Genomic DNA, 15,969 nt, shown 5'->3' with positions numbered 1-15,969 from the left:
ACTATATGGTTATTTGAAATATGAAACTGTAGTACTGTATTTAGCTATATATAAATAATAGAGGGTTGTTGTCAGTTGTTGTCAGTTGTTGTTTGTTGTTTGTTGTGAGAGCGAGAATCTACCGGAATCTTGCATTGTATTGTACTGCATTGTACTGATCAGTGGCGCACCCAGGGGGGGAGCCAGGGGGCCAAGTCCCCCACCAAGAAAAAAATGTTCAGCTTCCAAAATTAAAATCCCGGACTCGCGGAATAGCCCTGGGTACCGATGATAGATATTTTGGCTTAAAAAAAAGGTCATCACGCAAAACCTAGGGCTGGGTTCAACTCGGCCCCCCCAAGATTACATCCTGGGTGCGCCACTGGTACTGATTGTATACTATTGTACATTGTACATGTCAGTTTCGTTTCTCCCACGGACCTAGTTTCTCCATGTTGGCGTTTGCGGCGCGAACTTCGCGCCAGTCATATGTTATTAGATTTGTTGTTTTTCTTATTTACGATAGATTGCAATGGAGTTCCAATATGTTTTACTTGTAATATTTTTTATGTTGTGGCAACCTTCTTCGTCAAGATTTTTGTCACATAGATTTAATAGTGATTTTAAGAAAGAATTACACAATGCGAATTACAAGTATGAAATTAAAACTATTGAAATGCCGGTATGTATTTATAACTTTTCTTATTCATTGAATTTTTACAATAATTCTCCAATTTGTATTATTTGAATGTATTATGAATAATTTACGCGTTTGTAAAGTTTAACATTTTTTTAGTAGGATATAGAAAATATTAGACGAATTTAAATTATAAGGTTTTTTTATATGTGTGTAAATTTGTTTGGGTAGATAAATAGAATAAATGAGTTTGTTTTTGTAGGTGGATCACTTCAGTTTTTCTGTTGAAGATACGTTCAAATTAAGGTACCTTATAAATGATACTTGGCAACAAGAGAATGCTCCACCAATTTTCTTTTATACCGGCAATGAGGGTAACATTGAGGTTTTTGCTCAAAATACGGTAAGACTAAAAATCATAGTAATGGAATTTTTAATATGTTATTGGGTTTGCAAATAAGTTCGTTTGGCTTTTTAGAGTGGAATAAATCACAAAAACCGAACAAACTTATTTGCCAACCCAATACATGATGTTTAATTAATTTCTTATGATTAGATAAATTAAATATTATTTTTGCAGGGATTTATGTGGGAAATTGCAGCAGAATTTCATGCATTAGTAATTTTTGCTGAACATCGTTATTATGGAGAATCTATGCCATATGGTAATAAATCTTACAACGATTCTAAACATTTAGGATACTTAACATCCCAGCAGGCTTTAGCAGATTATGTTGATCTTATTCAATACTTAAAATCCTCACAAAAATATAAACAGAGTCCAGTGATTGTCTTCGGGGGCTCATACGGTGGCATGCTTAGTGCATGGATTCGTATGAAGTATCCTCATATTGTGCAGGGGTCAGTAATTAATGAAATTCATAGTAATAATGTATAAATGTTTGATGTTATATGCGTAACTTATGATATAAATCGAAAATAATGTTTCAGAGCAATTGCAGCTTCAGCTCCAATCCTTCAATTCACTGGTATTGTAGATTGTGGATCTTTTAATCGAATACTAAGTTCAGATTTTAAAATGGCTCATCCAAATTGCCCAGACAATATTAAAAAGTCATGGACTGCAATTAACAATGTAGCATCAAGTGGTAATAAATCAATTTCCTTTTCTGTATTCTACATATTTAAACTATACTCGTTTAAGCTATAGGGGAGAATACATTTTCCCATATAGTAGACGGGTCTTATTTCTCATTTCTCGAGAAATGAAAAATGTTAAGAAATCAGGAACACTAGTTTTAATACCGCTCAAGTATGATGTTTGAATATAGAGTGTTTAGCAACAGGTGGAAGGAAATTATGGTTTCGATTAGATTTTCAAAATATCTACCAGTATTTTCAACTCGTATTGTTATAAAAAATCATCCTTAAATTGTTCTCTACCTGATGCTGATTTTATACAATGCTTCTAAAAGGATTGTCACTCTTTTTAATAGATGCAGGAAAAACGTGGTTATCAGATAACTGGAAACTTTGCGAGCCATTAAAGAATAATTCTCAAGTGAAACAACTAAAAGATTATTTGAAAGATATTTACGGAAACCTTGCTATGATGAATTATCCATACAAGGCTAATTTCTTGGCACCTTTACCTGCTTATCCAGTTAATGTAGGTGTACTAATTCTTATCAATAATTTAATAAATGTACTCAACTTTCTTGTATTATAGCTTGAACATTTAATTTCTATTGTAGGCTGTATGCAGGCATCTAACAAACGGATCGCTAACAGGGAAAGACTTACTGCTAGCCGTATATCAAGCAATTAATGTATATACTAATTACACTGGTGACACGAAGTGTTTAAATATAAATGATACTGATTTGTCTTCGAGTTTAGATGCTAGAGGTTGGCCTTATCAAGCTTGTACAGAAATGGTAATGCCTATGTGTTCAACCGGGATAAATGATATGTTTGAACGTGAAGAATGGAATTTTAATGAATATGCAAAGGATTGTGAGGAAAAATTCTCTGTGAAACCACAGCCAAATTTAGCTTGCAAACAATATGGATGTACAGATTTGTCAACAGCAACAAATATAGTTTTTAGGTACATATTACTACTATTACGCAATTCTGTCCAGAAGAAAACATTGCAGAGAAAAGGAATATTTTTCATTTTGTAATGTATGATTGTTATGTTCGTTTAGTAATGGCCTAATGGATCCATGGACCGGTGGTGGAGTAGTAAGGAATTTATCTGTATCCGCAGTTGCAATAATAATTCCAGAAGGTGCACATCATCTTGATTTAAGAGGCAGTCATAAAGAGGATCCTCGCAGTGTAATTTTAACACGAAATTATCACCGTTACTACATAAGACAATGGATTAAAGAGTATTTTAAGTGAAAAAGGCAATAAATCAAATCTTTCTTGTTATTGAAACTTAATATAGATTTTTTATAATATATGTTATAAATAAATATTGAAACTAGAGGGTTATTGTTGCTCGCTCGCTTCGCTCGCTCGCGAGTAGGGTTGGTTTTGCTCGCTCGCTTTGCGAGCTCGCGGATAGGACTGCTCTTGCAAAAGGGTTAGTGGTACGCATGGCTAGTAGTACCTATAGCTATTAATGTTTTTTTTTTATTTGGTGTGTGACTCTCCACGAGCCACACAAAGAACTTCCCGATTCGGTAGTTGCAGTATATTATTATCATTATTAAGTGTACGTTTTAAGAAGATTATACGTTTTCAGGGAAATTCAATAGTTTTCTACTTATCAAAATGTTTGCTATATGGCGTCGCATTAAACCAACATCGTATGCTCGTTGCTCGCTTGGTTCCTTGTTATACCATACTAATGTTGCAAAATAAATTGTCTTAATTAGTTTTTCGCAAACGATACAACTCCTCATTATCCGGGTTTGCAGTATTGATCTTGGTTTTCTTCGATACTGTTAATTTAAATTGTCCCAAAATATATAAACCGCGCTCAATTTTGAAACTCTGCTCAGTGCTACATACAACATCTGTAAAGTTCGCCTTTCTGATTTTTTAAAATCCAAACATATAAGGCTGTTGTGTAACCTGCCTACAGAGAACCCTACCTAATTGCATGCACGAAGCTAAGGGAACCCTATTGAAAACCCTAGTCTAAGCCCTGACAGTATGCTACTCTAACCCAATTCAAAGCAAAACAAAACTAAACCTACGCTAGACTCTAGATAGACCCCGCCTTACACTTTAGTGGACGCTAGCCCACGCGAGCCAACGCTAGTTAAATAACATACTGTTGTTTGAAACTGATATGTATATACAAACAGAAAACGGAATGAGACCTAGCGAGAAAGCTAAGTACATGTCGCTGGTCATCTGGTGGCATATTCTGAAGGGATATACCTGCGCGTTATAAAATTTGATTTTGTTGAAACTAATAGCGATAGAATATCTATAAAAATATTTAATAGCATCTCATTAATTGTAAAAGCATTTGTCTCCATCAAGTATAAAACTGCATGTTTTGTTTATTGAGCTTTTAAATGTAGTTCTACTATTTACAACAAAGGAACAGTATTTCATTTGAATATTTGACTAATACCGATAATTAAAATTTTTTTTATTTTGCATGAAGATCTGCAGTTTAGTAATAATATAATGGACAGAAATTATGACGAAACTGCTGAAAACCGGTCACGCCCGATTCGGCTGAACTTTTGTATAAAAATGATGTTTATGACATTGATGAGTATTATATTGCATATGAAAAGAAAACGGAATATTTATATTATAATACATATTGCCATAAAAAACTATACAAATGTAAAAAAACAGTAAATACATATTTGAACAATTCTTAAGGTGACTAGACTACAACATTAAAAGAAATTATTTGTTCAGTTTATATACGACTTACACAGGATTATACATGTATAATTCTCTTTCCTTATTCGAGTTTCTATATCTCATATACATTTTATTTTATTTCTATTACATATATCTTTTGTTTTTGCTTCTTTTTAATTTTCTAACTACTATTCGCATTTGTGTGTACAGATCGCTCCGATTCATTTTCATGAATTTTTACACGTAAGTAATCAAAATTGGTTTATAAGTTTCTCTAATTATTTTTTTGTATGCTACTTTCTTCCCTTTTTTTATATTATTTATAATATATTATTCAATACCTATTTTAATCTTACTGTCTATTTGATTTCTGGTTTCTCTTCATAAGTTATTATTAAACTATGTTTTTCTTTTACATAAATTACATAGGTGAGCAGTTACAACTTATTTGATGGCGAAACGATTCGTCAGTGTTGCACAAACTTTGAAGTTCCTTCAAAAATTGTAATTTTATAATGATTACAATGCCAATATCACAATGTTATATATCTTGTATATTCTCCTTTCCCTCGTAATTTCATTTATGGAAGAGGGAGTCGATTTATTCGAAATGATGAAAACCTTTAATCTTTAAAATTGTCAATTAATAACAAAAGCTATGTAACGATTTTGATCATTGATCAATGATCCGTTCAAAATCAACGTTCTAATCGAAAAATCCTAACTTGTCCGAACATAAACGCATATCATACATATAGAAATTCCTATCGGTCTAAATGACCCGATATTTTGCGTAAATTTTCTAATAAGTGATCACTTTTTCGTTTATGCAAGAGCGGCAATAGTATTGTGAAAAACGGAAACTGAGCAACACTTACTAATTAAGACTTGGATTCTGCACAATATCCCACTGAACTTCGATTCTCGGCCATTTCGTTTGCAATACCGACAACATAGGATTACTTTCCAAAATACCTTTTATTGTGCATTCTAATAAGACTGCTTGTCCCTTACGATAAATCACTTTACTTCCCTCGTTGCTACGCCGAAGACTGTTGTAATGGTATAAAGGAAATATGTCGGGACAACTTTGCGTTTCTTCCGGGAAGAATTCATCCATGAAAGACGAACGCAGAATAATTCCCAAATTTTCGCTGTCCAGTTTCTTCCTCATTATGTAGACGCTGCAAAAGAGAATCAATTCGGTAACAAATAGAACTAGAATCATATGTTAACCCTTTGCACTCCGAATTATTTTTCAATTTTGTTGCTAACAGTTCCCTACTAAATATTTTAAGTGTTTTATTCGAAAGTTACTTCCAAGGACAGTTCCTTCACTGCTACTTATTTTAAACAATTTTGTTTACTAATTATATGAAATGTAGCTCTCAAACTTTGTGTGTTGGCCACCCCTGTCTATATAGAGTAGGGCTGTTACTTTCCTTCAAAGGTCGAAGATTTCGAAGCTTCGATTTCAGAAACTTCGAAGGTGATGAGAATCGAAGTTTCAAAGCTCCGATTTGTTCGATTCGTTTCCAGATAATGGATAAGAGGCGAAAAAAGTTGAATCTGCGCGAATGAAGACGCTCATTTTCTAAAATGCGTTGCAATGTAAGCGTCGGCGATGCGAAAATTTGGACGTAGCTATTCATAATTTCGCATTCGCAATTTCGAAACTTCGAAGTTCCCTTCGTTCCTTGGAATCTTCGAAGAGTCGAAGCTTCGGAAAAGTAACAACCCTATTTTAGAGTGTACTGCATGAATCGTAGGTATGCAAGTATACTTACTATTCTGCATCTGCCACTAATCCAAGCTCAGCGAGAAGGTCTTGTAACAAATTATCAGGAATAAAATTGTTTCCTTCGTAATCAAACTTTCTAAATACTCTTTTCGCATGTTCCGCGGGCGTTTCAGGACTCACTAATCTCTTTTCAGTCGAGAAAAGCACAGTTAAATGTGTTTCCGAGCCCAACACCCAAATAGGGCTGGATGGAGACTTAAAAAATGTTCCCACTTCACAATAACCTAAATGTTCGAGGAGGGCGAGAAATCCTATAGGATTCTGCTTGTTTATGCCTCGCAATTCTAAAATAAGGAAATCATCAGTTGCTACTATTGTGTTCAACATGTTCATTTAACTATAGCATAAAATATTAGATTGTGGAGGGAAAGTTTTGTCGTATTTTCAAGAAAACATTTGAATCAATTTATAAAAATATATGTTTAATATTATTCAATGATATAATTTTCATTATTTGTAACAATTCCTGTTTTTCCCAATAACTTGCTAGTAACATGTGTTTTTGATTTACAAGCAAAATTACCTGCTTATTTAAAATACCACAGAACTTTCCCTCCAACCTAATAATTGAAATAAATCAAATATCTTACTGAGATCTCCAATGGTTTGATCGTAGTCCCATACATGGCTGACTGCCCTTCCAGTGAGCATCAAATTTATAAGGCTCTGACTTCCATAACCATAAGTTGGATCGATCATCGATTCCAAAGGGTCCGACATTTCACCACGAACTTCTGGCACACCTTTTGTAAGAATTACACTATACAGAAGCAGTAAGACACCGTACCGTCGTTTCAATGTGTCCAACCTCTCTATGAGGAATTCCTCCACCTGCTCCGAGAAATTTGTTGTAACTAACCTAGGGAAAAAATGAACATTCTTATAAAATTTTCATCAATAAATACTATTGGATACATTTGCTGTAACCCTCAATATGTTAACGGTAAAAGCTCTTATCTAGCAAGGGCTAGATAGCAGGCTAATAACTAAACTAAATCAATCAAATGTAAAGTCAGCGACAATACTGGAAGACACCACTTTAAAAGAAATAATTATGTGCTATATGAAAGAATTTTATCATCTTTCATAGAGTGTTATTATTTACTTCTGGAGACGTCGTTCAACGCAGCGTTTCCATTACTAATTCTAAGAACTTATTAGCCATGACATAACTATTGGGTTGGCTAGAAAGTAATTTTGGTATTTCAAGGTGAAATAGAGCCCAATTTTTTTATTCAAGCAATAAACTTTAAAGAATAAGATATTTTCCATTTTGTTCAATGATCTTTTGCCAAAAAGTATAGATAAGAAAATTTGATTGATTAAAGTTCATTGCTTGATTAAAAAAATAAGACAGGTAATGTTTTCTGTAAAAAAATTAACATGTAGAGCTCATTTTTATCGGTTATTAATATTTCGTGTTTACTAATACTGTCTTACAGTATTGTCGCTGACAGTATCTCCTAAATACCACTGTATTTGCTCTGCCAAGAATAGTAGAAATAGTTGGATTACCTCAAATGAGAATGAAAATCGTCTGAATTTACACCCCTATATTCTTCGTCCGATTCCCTTGGCAATGTTTGCTCATTCATTTGGTCATGTTTTTTTCTATCTGAATTTATTCCTTCCTCTTCTTTGTGGATTTCAGACGCGTTTTCAAACAATCTACAGTTTTCTTCGTTCTCTTCATTTGGAAATTTACAATTCATATACACAATAGAAAACTTTGGAACTTTTTCTCCTGCAGCTTGCTTTAGAATTTCGACAGCTGCTCGAACAAGAAATTGATAACACTTATGCGAGCTTATACTTCTCCAGGTAGAAATATCAGCCTCTGACAGTAATTGTTTTAAAATGAAAGCTTGAACAGAGGAATTAATTCCTCTTGCGTTTACCCTTGTATTATTCTCCACTTTTTCATCTCTTGTCTTTTGCTTCGATGCTTAGAACTTTTTTCTTCTTTATTTTCATATTCATCAGCTGATAAGCCTGTTGCTCGGTAGATTATATCATTAGCAAATCCTGCTTTGACATCACTTTCCTCTTCAGCTCGAATAGATTGGGTAAATGCATGTTTTTGTTGTTTTTGTGTATTTTTCTATAAAATTGTACATCCATTGTTTATCAAAACAATGTTTTTCTCCTAGCGCTTTTCGTCTAGGAAAGAGATTCCTTTTGCTATGACTTTTAACTTTTTAATTGGAATGCCACATATTCCTTGTTCATACCTTAGCAGCGTATGACATTTTATACCTGTTTTGTCTACTAAATCCTTTAGGGTGTATTTTCTTTTTAACCTCCAATTCCTTACATTTTGCGCTATTTTATATCTTGCAGGGTTAGTGCTAGCCGTTACTTTTTTCATGAAAATTAATATATATCATTATATCTACCATGGTTTCTAGCCTAACCTTATACCTTCTTCTTGTCCACACTGACAGCTTTAACATAAATTTTCCACTAAATGTTGATACTAAGCATGTAAAGGCTGTGGTGGCTCATGATGTTAGTTTTAGCTTCTATTACGAGATCACACCAAAAAAGCATTAAAAATGACAGCTGCTACATTCATGGCATCTACCGTCTTAAACATCAAGATAAAAACTATTGTTTTTTATCATAGCATTTAAACAAATGATGATTTTTCTCATCACAGCAACTAAAGCGACTTTGTCAGAGTCAACTAAACGCTGGTAAAATACTTTCATTTTTTTATTATGACGCATTGCAACCACAGCAGACATGTATAATGCTTTTCGAGCATAAAGTCTGCGACCTATGACTTGGGCCTTTCTCACTTTCCTTCCGCTTTCACTAGTTTTTGGTGCAACTCCAACTAGACAAGCTATTTCCTTATTATCTAACCTACCAAGTTCAGGTACCTCTATGAGTAGGATACTTGAGGTTTTCCGTCCAACACCTTTATAGCTAGTTAGCAGTTTGCCTTTTTCCTTCAAATCAGGATCAGAGTTTATTATATCTTCTATGTCTTGCCTAATTTGCTCTAATTGTTTTTTTTTGCAAATTCTATCTGTTTTTCTATATATTCCCTGGCTTTTCCTGTAACCTTATGCAAACGACACTTATTTGCATGAACTTCATCGTTTAGATTGCGCTCAACTGCTCTTAGCTCTTTTAGTTCTTCTTGCTTTTGTGAAACTATGTATTCTATTACCTCGTCATTTTTTGTGATAAATTCAGCATATTTTTCTAGTAATTTTGCATCTAATTTATCTGTTTTTGCAAAGTGGTTGCAGGCTTTTGCAAATGCATATACCCGATTTGGGTGAGCTCTGTGAACAGCTATGTTATGTTCTTGTAACAATTTTATTACAAGTTTCTCATAACCTCCTGTGGATTCTACTACACATAACTTAACAAATACGTTAGCCATTTTCGACTTTATAAACTCAGATATAGCTCTCTCTGCATTTTCTATACGCTGATGTTTATTGTTGATTGAGATATCAAGTGTTTCTTTTGAAACATCAATACCCACAAAAACTGTTCTAGCCATTTTTGTACCTATAAATATAATCAAATAATAATGTAAATGTTGTACAGGATTGTGATTCGATCTTTTAGATCCTCCTACCGTTCGTACTCCATTTTTTAAAGCTAGGAGTGTACTGAGATGCCTACGATTTCTATCAATCAATCCAATTGACAGTATCACTCCTTGCTCATTATAGTCTTGCGACTTTGATTTAATATACAATCCAAATCGGACATGAAAAAGGCAGAGCGGAAGGTCGAAAAGAAAGGGACATTGAAGTCGCAAAAAACCTACTTAAGGCTGGTGTTTCCATCAATATCATCTCCCAAACGACCGGTCTTCCTCAAGCTGAAATTGCACAACTCAAGGAAGAAATTGTCTGACATGATCTTTGTAGCTGCTTGTTCACTGTTGGGTCATTTAAACAGGTTCTAGGTTTATCATCTGTTTTCCCTTGTAATTGACCTTCTGATCGACTAGCGCTAGTAAGAGAAACAGCGGCAAGTATGTAATTAATTGTTCCTTTAGCCAATTCTAATAAAGATTGTTTTGGCTTGCGTGTTTGCTCTGCTTCTTCAACTTCACGTTTTGAACCTTCAAAAGGGACTGGTCTTGTTGCTTGTATGACTTTTTCCACATTTTTACTATCTAAGTTATCAAGATATTCTCTAGCTGTCATACTCACTTCTTTTTTATCTAGGTGATCTTGGGATTTTTTGCTATTTAAATTCATATCAGCATTGATGAGTAATGGTACACCACCTTCTACATTAATCTTAGTTCCAAAGTCATATAACTGTACTCTAGATAACTCTTGACCATTAATCTTAATAAAACCAAGCTCCTTATCTTGTTCTGCTAGAAGTTGACGTTCTGTTTTAATTTCTTTTGCTAAAATTTGCTTATCTTCATTAGATAATTGGCTATTAGCTTTATCAACATCAAAGTGTTCAACAAGAAAGCCTTTTTCTCCCACTTTATAGCCAGCAAACATTACCGCTTTTTCTACAACTTTCATAAGCTGGTCAACACTTTTTAAACCGGAACCAAATGCTGTATTGCTATCAAAATAAGCATAATCATTCCCAATTCTATAAATCGCAACAACATGATTACTTGTAACTAGATGAATAGCAAAATCACCCTCAATTCTAGCTGTATAATTTGATAAATCACTGAATGTTTTGTAGCCCTTAGTATGGATTAAGTTCAAAGGTAGGCTACTTGTAGAAGAATCTAACTTTCTCTCAAAACTATCAAGTAATTTACTAAAAGCAAAAACTTCTCTTTCTTCTCTTTTAGATACCTGCTTACCTTGAGCTATACGCTCATAAATTTCAGCCGAAGTTTCTAAATTACTTAAAAATGATTTGTCACTCTGTAATAATAGAGCTTGAGATAAGCTACGTGTAATTGCAGTACACTTACCATCAATCTTAATTCCACGTTCCTCAAATGAAGGAAAATAAAGACCTTGTCTTACTGATTCAATGGAAATATTCGGAGAGTAATACGATGATATAAATTCTGATAAACGCAAAAAAGCTTCTTGTTGCTTTTTGTCAGAATATCCTGACTGTATTTGTGCTTTCCCTTTTATCCTTTTCCTTAGGTTACGTTTCTGTTGTGAACTATCTATTTCTTCGACTTTTCTCTTATGGGAACTAGAATTGCTTTGTTGTAGACTTTTTTGTAAACTTTTTTTGTAAACTTTTTGCTTTTTGCTACTTTTATCCTGACTACCTGAACCCATATACTCTTCTTCATCATCATACTCCATTTTGCTTTCTTCTACTATACTAATATCCTGTTGTTGAAATGGTATATCATTTAAGAAAGTAGAAGGAGCTTTTCTAACTCTTTCATATAATACATCAAGTATTTTATTTGATGGTCTATTTTTGATAAGACTGTCTAAGTAATCTGTTCTATTTCCTGACTTATCAAAACACAGATCATGCAGTTTTTCAAAAATAGAACAAATATTCATTCCTACTCCACGTAATATCCTAGATAAATCTTTCGGAGTAAAAAGTTCTTCCTCAGCTAAGAAATGATCTAAATAATTCTCTTTACTAAAACATAATTTATGAAAATTCCTTAAAATAGAAGCGGCGTTATTTCCTGCCATAGATAATATATTGGATAAATCATCCGATCTAAAACCTGCATTATAGAAATAATCTAAAAGCTGTGTTTTGTTTCCTGTCTCGTCAAAACAAACATCATGAAAATCTTTTAAAACAGGACAAATATTAGCTCTTGTTCCATGCAATATATCAGATAAATTACTCAGCGTAAAACCTTCTTTCTCATTTAAGAAATGATTTAAATATTTTTTTGTTTCTCCTGTAAAACAAAAATCATGAAATTCCTTTAAACTATCTGCTGCTGCACTCAATATATTGCACAAATCACCCGGTCTAAAACCTGCATTATAGAAATCATCTAAAAGTCCTGTTCTTTTTCCTTCGTCATCAAAACAAACACTGTGCAATCTCTTTAAAATAGAGGAAGCACGAGCTCCTGTTCCACATAATATGCAGGATAAGTTACTTGGCTCAAAATCTGCATTATAGAAATCATCTAAAAGTCCTGTTCTTTTTCCTTTGTTGTTAAAGCAAATACTATGCAATTTTTCAAAAGCATCTTTAACATTAGCTCCTGCCCCATTTAAAATACTGGATAAGTTATGTATCGTAAAACTTTTTTCCTCATTTTTTTTCTTAATAAAGTGCTTTAAATGCTGTTTTTTCTTTCCTTCTACATCAAACCAAAGATTATATAAGTCTTTAGAAGCTTTTGCAGCATTAGCTGCTGCTCCATGCAAAATACTGGATATATTAGTTAGGTTTATTCCTTCCTTCTCTAGAGTTTTTAAATATTGTGTCTTTTCTCCTTCTGCATCAAACCAAAGGTCGTACAAGTCTTTAAAAGCTTTTGCAGCATTAGCTGCTGCTCTACCCAAAATGCTGGACATATTAGATAGATTTACTCCTTCATCTTCCAGAGTTTTTAAATATTGTGTTTTATTTCCTTTCGCATCAAACCACAGATCATATAAATCTTTAAAAGCTTTAGGAGACTTAACTCCTGCTCCACTCAAAATACTGGACATATTAAGTAGATTTACTCCTTCCTTTTTTAGAGTTTTTAAATATTGTGTTTTATTTCCTTTCGTATCAAACCACAGATCATATAAGTCTTTAAAAACTTTTGCAGCATTAGTTCCTGCTCCACCCAAAATACTGGACATATTAGGTAGATTTACTCCTTCATCTTCTAGAGTTTTTAAATATTGTGTTTTATTTCCTTTCGCATCAAACCACAGATCATATAAGTCTTTAAAAGCTTCTGCAGCATTAGTTCCTGCTCCACCCAAAATACTGGACATATTAGGTAGATTTACTCCTTCCTTTTTTAGAGTTTTTAAATATTGTGTTTTATTTCCTTTCGTATCAAACCACAGATCATATAAGTCTTTAAAAGCTTTCGCAGCATTAGTTCCTGCTCCATTCAAAATGCTGGACATATTAGGAAGATTTACTCCTTCATCTTCTAGAGTTTTTAAATATTGTGTTTTATTTCCTTTCGCATCAAACCACAGATCATATAAATCTTTAAAAGCTTTCGCAGCATTAGTTCCTGCTCTATTTAAAATACTGGACATATTAGGTAGATTTATTCCTTTTCCTTTCAGAACTTCTAGATATTTTATTCCTTCTCCTTTAATTAAAAAACCTAAGAACTGATAAAATGCAGGTGTTCCTTCTCTACCAACCACACTTTTAGCAAATTTGATTTCTTCATTAATGTCTTTATTTTGAATTTCCTGATAACTAGATCTATTATTTTTTATATCTCCCAAAAGCTTTTCCATTATTCCTTTTGTAATAGGGCCAAATTCATGAGATTCTAACCAACGTAACGCTATTTCATATAACTCTTCATAGTTGTATGGAACTTTATTAGACTCATCATTTCTTTCTATCTCATTTTTAATAATACTATTTAATTTTTCCTTATTAGGTTGGTTAACCGCAAATATTAGTTTATCTAAAAATTTCTCTTTTATTTCTTTTTCATTCTCATTAGAAAAGCTTCCTTCTTCTTTTTGCAAGGAAGATGGAAGCTTTAATAGACTTAAAAGCTTTTTTCTTGTTGTTTTTTTTTGCGCAAATTGATAGAGACCATTCTCATTTATACACGAACAATCTCTTAAAATTTTATATTCCTTTTTTTGAATATCTATACTATCAAATTTTAAAGGATAAAAATCTTTGGAGGACCCTTGTTTTAACTTCTTTTCTTCTGTAAGGTCTAGATCTGCATTAGTATAGATAATAAAATATTTCGTATCCTCTTTTAATTCTTCAACAAAAAGAGTAAGATACTTATTAATAGAAAACGTATGTTTTCTGGAAGGAAATAATTGACTATGACCAATATTACTATCTGCATTATGAGCCTTTATGTAAGTAATCCTATCTTTATAATTGATAGTAATGTCATTAGATATACCATGGCTTTCAGAATTTATGGAAAATATATTTTTATGCAAAAACATGTCATGCAAGAAGGACATTAATAAATTGAATTCATATATAATGCCAGGTATATAATTCCCAAGCTTTTTATCCTTTTCTGTGGCTGTTAAATCACGTAATACTCCTTTTTGTAATGCTATATAATCATCTTGAACTTTACTATTTTTTTCTATTTCATTTTTAATGATACTGTTCAGTTCTTCTCTATTAGGCTGATTAACTGCAAATACTAATTTATCTAAAAATGCTTCTTTTATTTCTTCCTGAGAAAGTTTTCTTTCTTTTATTTCTTTTTGCACAGCAGACGAAAATTCTAATCGCTTTGAAAATTCTTCTCTTGTTGTTTTATCTTGCAAAAATCGATAAAAACCACTCCCTTTCGTATTGTCATTTGTAAACAAAAAGTCTTTTAAAATGTCACATTCTTCCATATTTATGCTATCAAATTTAAAAGGATAAAAACTCCAAGACCGCCCTTTTTTTAATGTCTTTTCTTCTGTAAGGCCCAATCCTGAATTGGTATAGATAATAAAATATTCTATATTATTTAATGAACCATCTAATTTAGAAATTAGGTGTTTAACAAAACTATCAAAGTAATCATTAATAAAGAAACTTCGTTTTTCTTTTTCTCTAGTAAATAATTTAGCATAACTAATGCAATTATCTATATAATACTTGTCTACATTTTCAATTTGTATATGTATAGACTTCTCTTTATAGCGGAGAACAATATTACTAAATTTATCAGTTTCAGAACTTCCAAACGCTAATGACAATGAAGTATATTTGTCTTCATATATAGACTTTCTAAGTGAGCAAAGCACAGACAAGTCTAATTGATACATAAGTCCAATTAAATGATGAGGAAAATGATTTCTGTATTGATTAGTTTGATAAGCATTATGCAGTTCATCCTGTTCAGGTTTATCCTGTAAGTCACTAGAAGATTCTAAATCTTCATTACTAGCAGCATTTACATCCATGCGCGCCCTTTTTGGTGCTTTATTATCTTTATCCGTAACAGAACGCCCACGTTTTCTACCCATTTTATGATTTTCCTCACCTGGACTTCTTGAGCAACCACTTTGTTTGTATGTGGAGTTTTCAATATCTTGTAACAGAGATGTAATGGTGTAGAAATGTAAGATTGAGAAATATTAGAAATGTAAGATTGAGAACCTACCACATTACCGTAAGCTTCCTCTCTAGAAACTTTTATGCTTCTCTTTATATTGTGATTGTTACTGATTGTTGTTACCAATTGTTACGTCGCAGTGTGGTGGGATTAGGGAATTTGCTGGGTTCGGGTGCCCGTGGAGCGCTGAAGCACTCTGCTCGTGGAAGGTTTGCAGAAAATAACTTTGAACAATGTAATGTAAAGGAAAAATAAATATAGACTTTATTTAATTGAACTTTTAGTTGTTGACTCTATGATCTGAGAATTCTATCTGCCTCGTATTTGCCTCGTCCTGAAGTTTTATCTTCTTCCGGCATCCTTTTCCTTAGCCAATAGGAAAATTCGGATCTTCCAGCTGAACGTTGATTCGTCGGGTGGCTCGTCTTTGGTTGCTGCTCGATGGTGATTGGTGGTGGAGGTGCCTCAATAGCGCGCGCACGAGAGTGGAGCAGTGATGGGATTGTTGGCGCTTTTCGCACGCATGCGCGACGACTCTAGCCTCAGTCAAGTACGAAGATCGGG

General features: G+C 33.1%; 3 protein-coding genes across 9 annotated transcripts; 1 reads left to right on the top strand and 2 right to left on the bottom strand.

Annotated features, from left to right (window-relative positions):
• Positions 1 to 410: 410 nt before the first annotated feature.
• LOC143212808 (lysosomal Pro-X carboxypeptidase) lies at positions 411 to 13,371 on the top strand. Its single transcript, XM_076432004.1, has 7 exons — positions 411 to 661; positions 879 to 1,019; positions 1,197 to 1,477; positions 1,568 to 1,725; positions 2,074 to 2,246; positions 2,332 to 2,687; positions 2,788 to 13,371. The coding sequence occupies exons 1-7, from the start codon at positions 512 to 514 to the stop codon at positions 2,984 to 2,986; spliced, it is 1,458 nt and encodes a 485-aa protein (XP_076288119.1). The 5' UTR covers positions 411 to 511; the 3' UTR covers positions 2,987 to 13,371.
• Positions 4,747 to 7,933, bottom strand: LOC143212846 (ubiquitin carboxyl-terminal hydrolase MINDY-3 homolog). 2 transcript variants are annotated; one of them, XM_076432092.1, is made up of 5 exons: positions 7,737 to 7,933; positions 6,812 to 7,080; positions 6,208 to 6,505; positions 5,299 to 5,604; positions 4,747 to 5,048 (listed from the first exon to the last, which is right to left on the bottom strand). In XM_076432092.1, coding segments are annotated over exons 1-5 (1,071 nt in total). In that variant the 3' UTR covers positions 4,747 to 5,047. The 2 variants fall into 2 exon arrangements, with proteins under 2 accessions (XP_076288207.1, XP_076288200.1); XM_076432085.1 differs by having other exon boundaries at positions 4,747 to 5,604.
• On the bottom strand, positions 9,213 to 15,725 carry LOC143212793 (uncharacterized). 6 transcript variants are annotated; one of them, XM_076431944.1, is made up of 3 exons: positions 15,454 to 15,725; positions 10,015 to 15,381; positions 9,213 to 9,749 (listed from the first exon to the last, which is right to left on the bottom strand). In XM_076431944.1, the coding sequence occupies exon 2, from the start codon at positions 15,314 to 15,316 to the stop codon at positions 10,064 to 10,066; it is 5,253 nt and encodes a 1,750-aa protein (XP_076288059.1). In that variant the 5' UTR covers positions 15,317 to 15,381; positions 15,454 to 15,725; the 3' UTR covers positions 9,213 to 9,749; positions 10,015 to 10,063. The 6 variants fall into 6 exon arrangements, with proteins under 6 accessions (XP_076288059.1, XP_076288070.1, XP_076288080.1 ...); XM_076431955.1 differs by lacking the exon at positions 9,213 to 9,749 and having other exon boundaries at positions 10,012 to 10,326; positions 10,406 to 15,381; XM_076431965.1 differs by lacking the exon at positions 9,213 to 9,749 and having other exon boundaries at positions 10,012 to 10,314; positions 10,406 to 15,381.
• Between the last annotated feature and the right edge of the window lie 244 nt (positions 15,726 to 15,969).

The sequence above is a fragment of the Lasioglossum baleicum genome, chromosome 1 (assembly GCF_051020765.1).
Source record: "Lasioglossum baleicum chromosome 1, iyLasBale1, whole genome shotgun sequence".
NCBI lineage: Eukaryota > Metazoa > Arthropoda > Insecta > Hymenoptera > Halictidae > Lasioglossum > Lasioglossum baleicum.
Note: the sequence above shows the minus strand (reverse complement) of the source record. Positions and strands in the feature narration are given on the sequence as shown.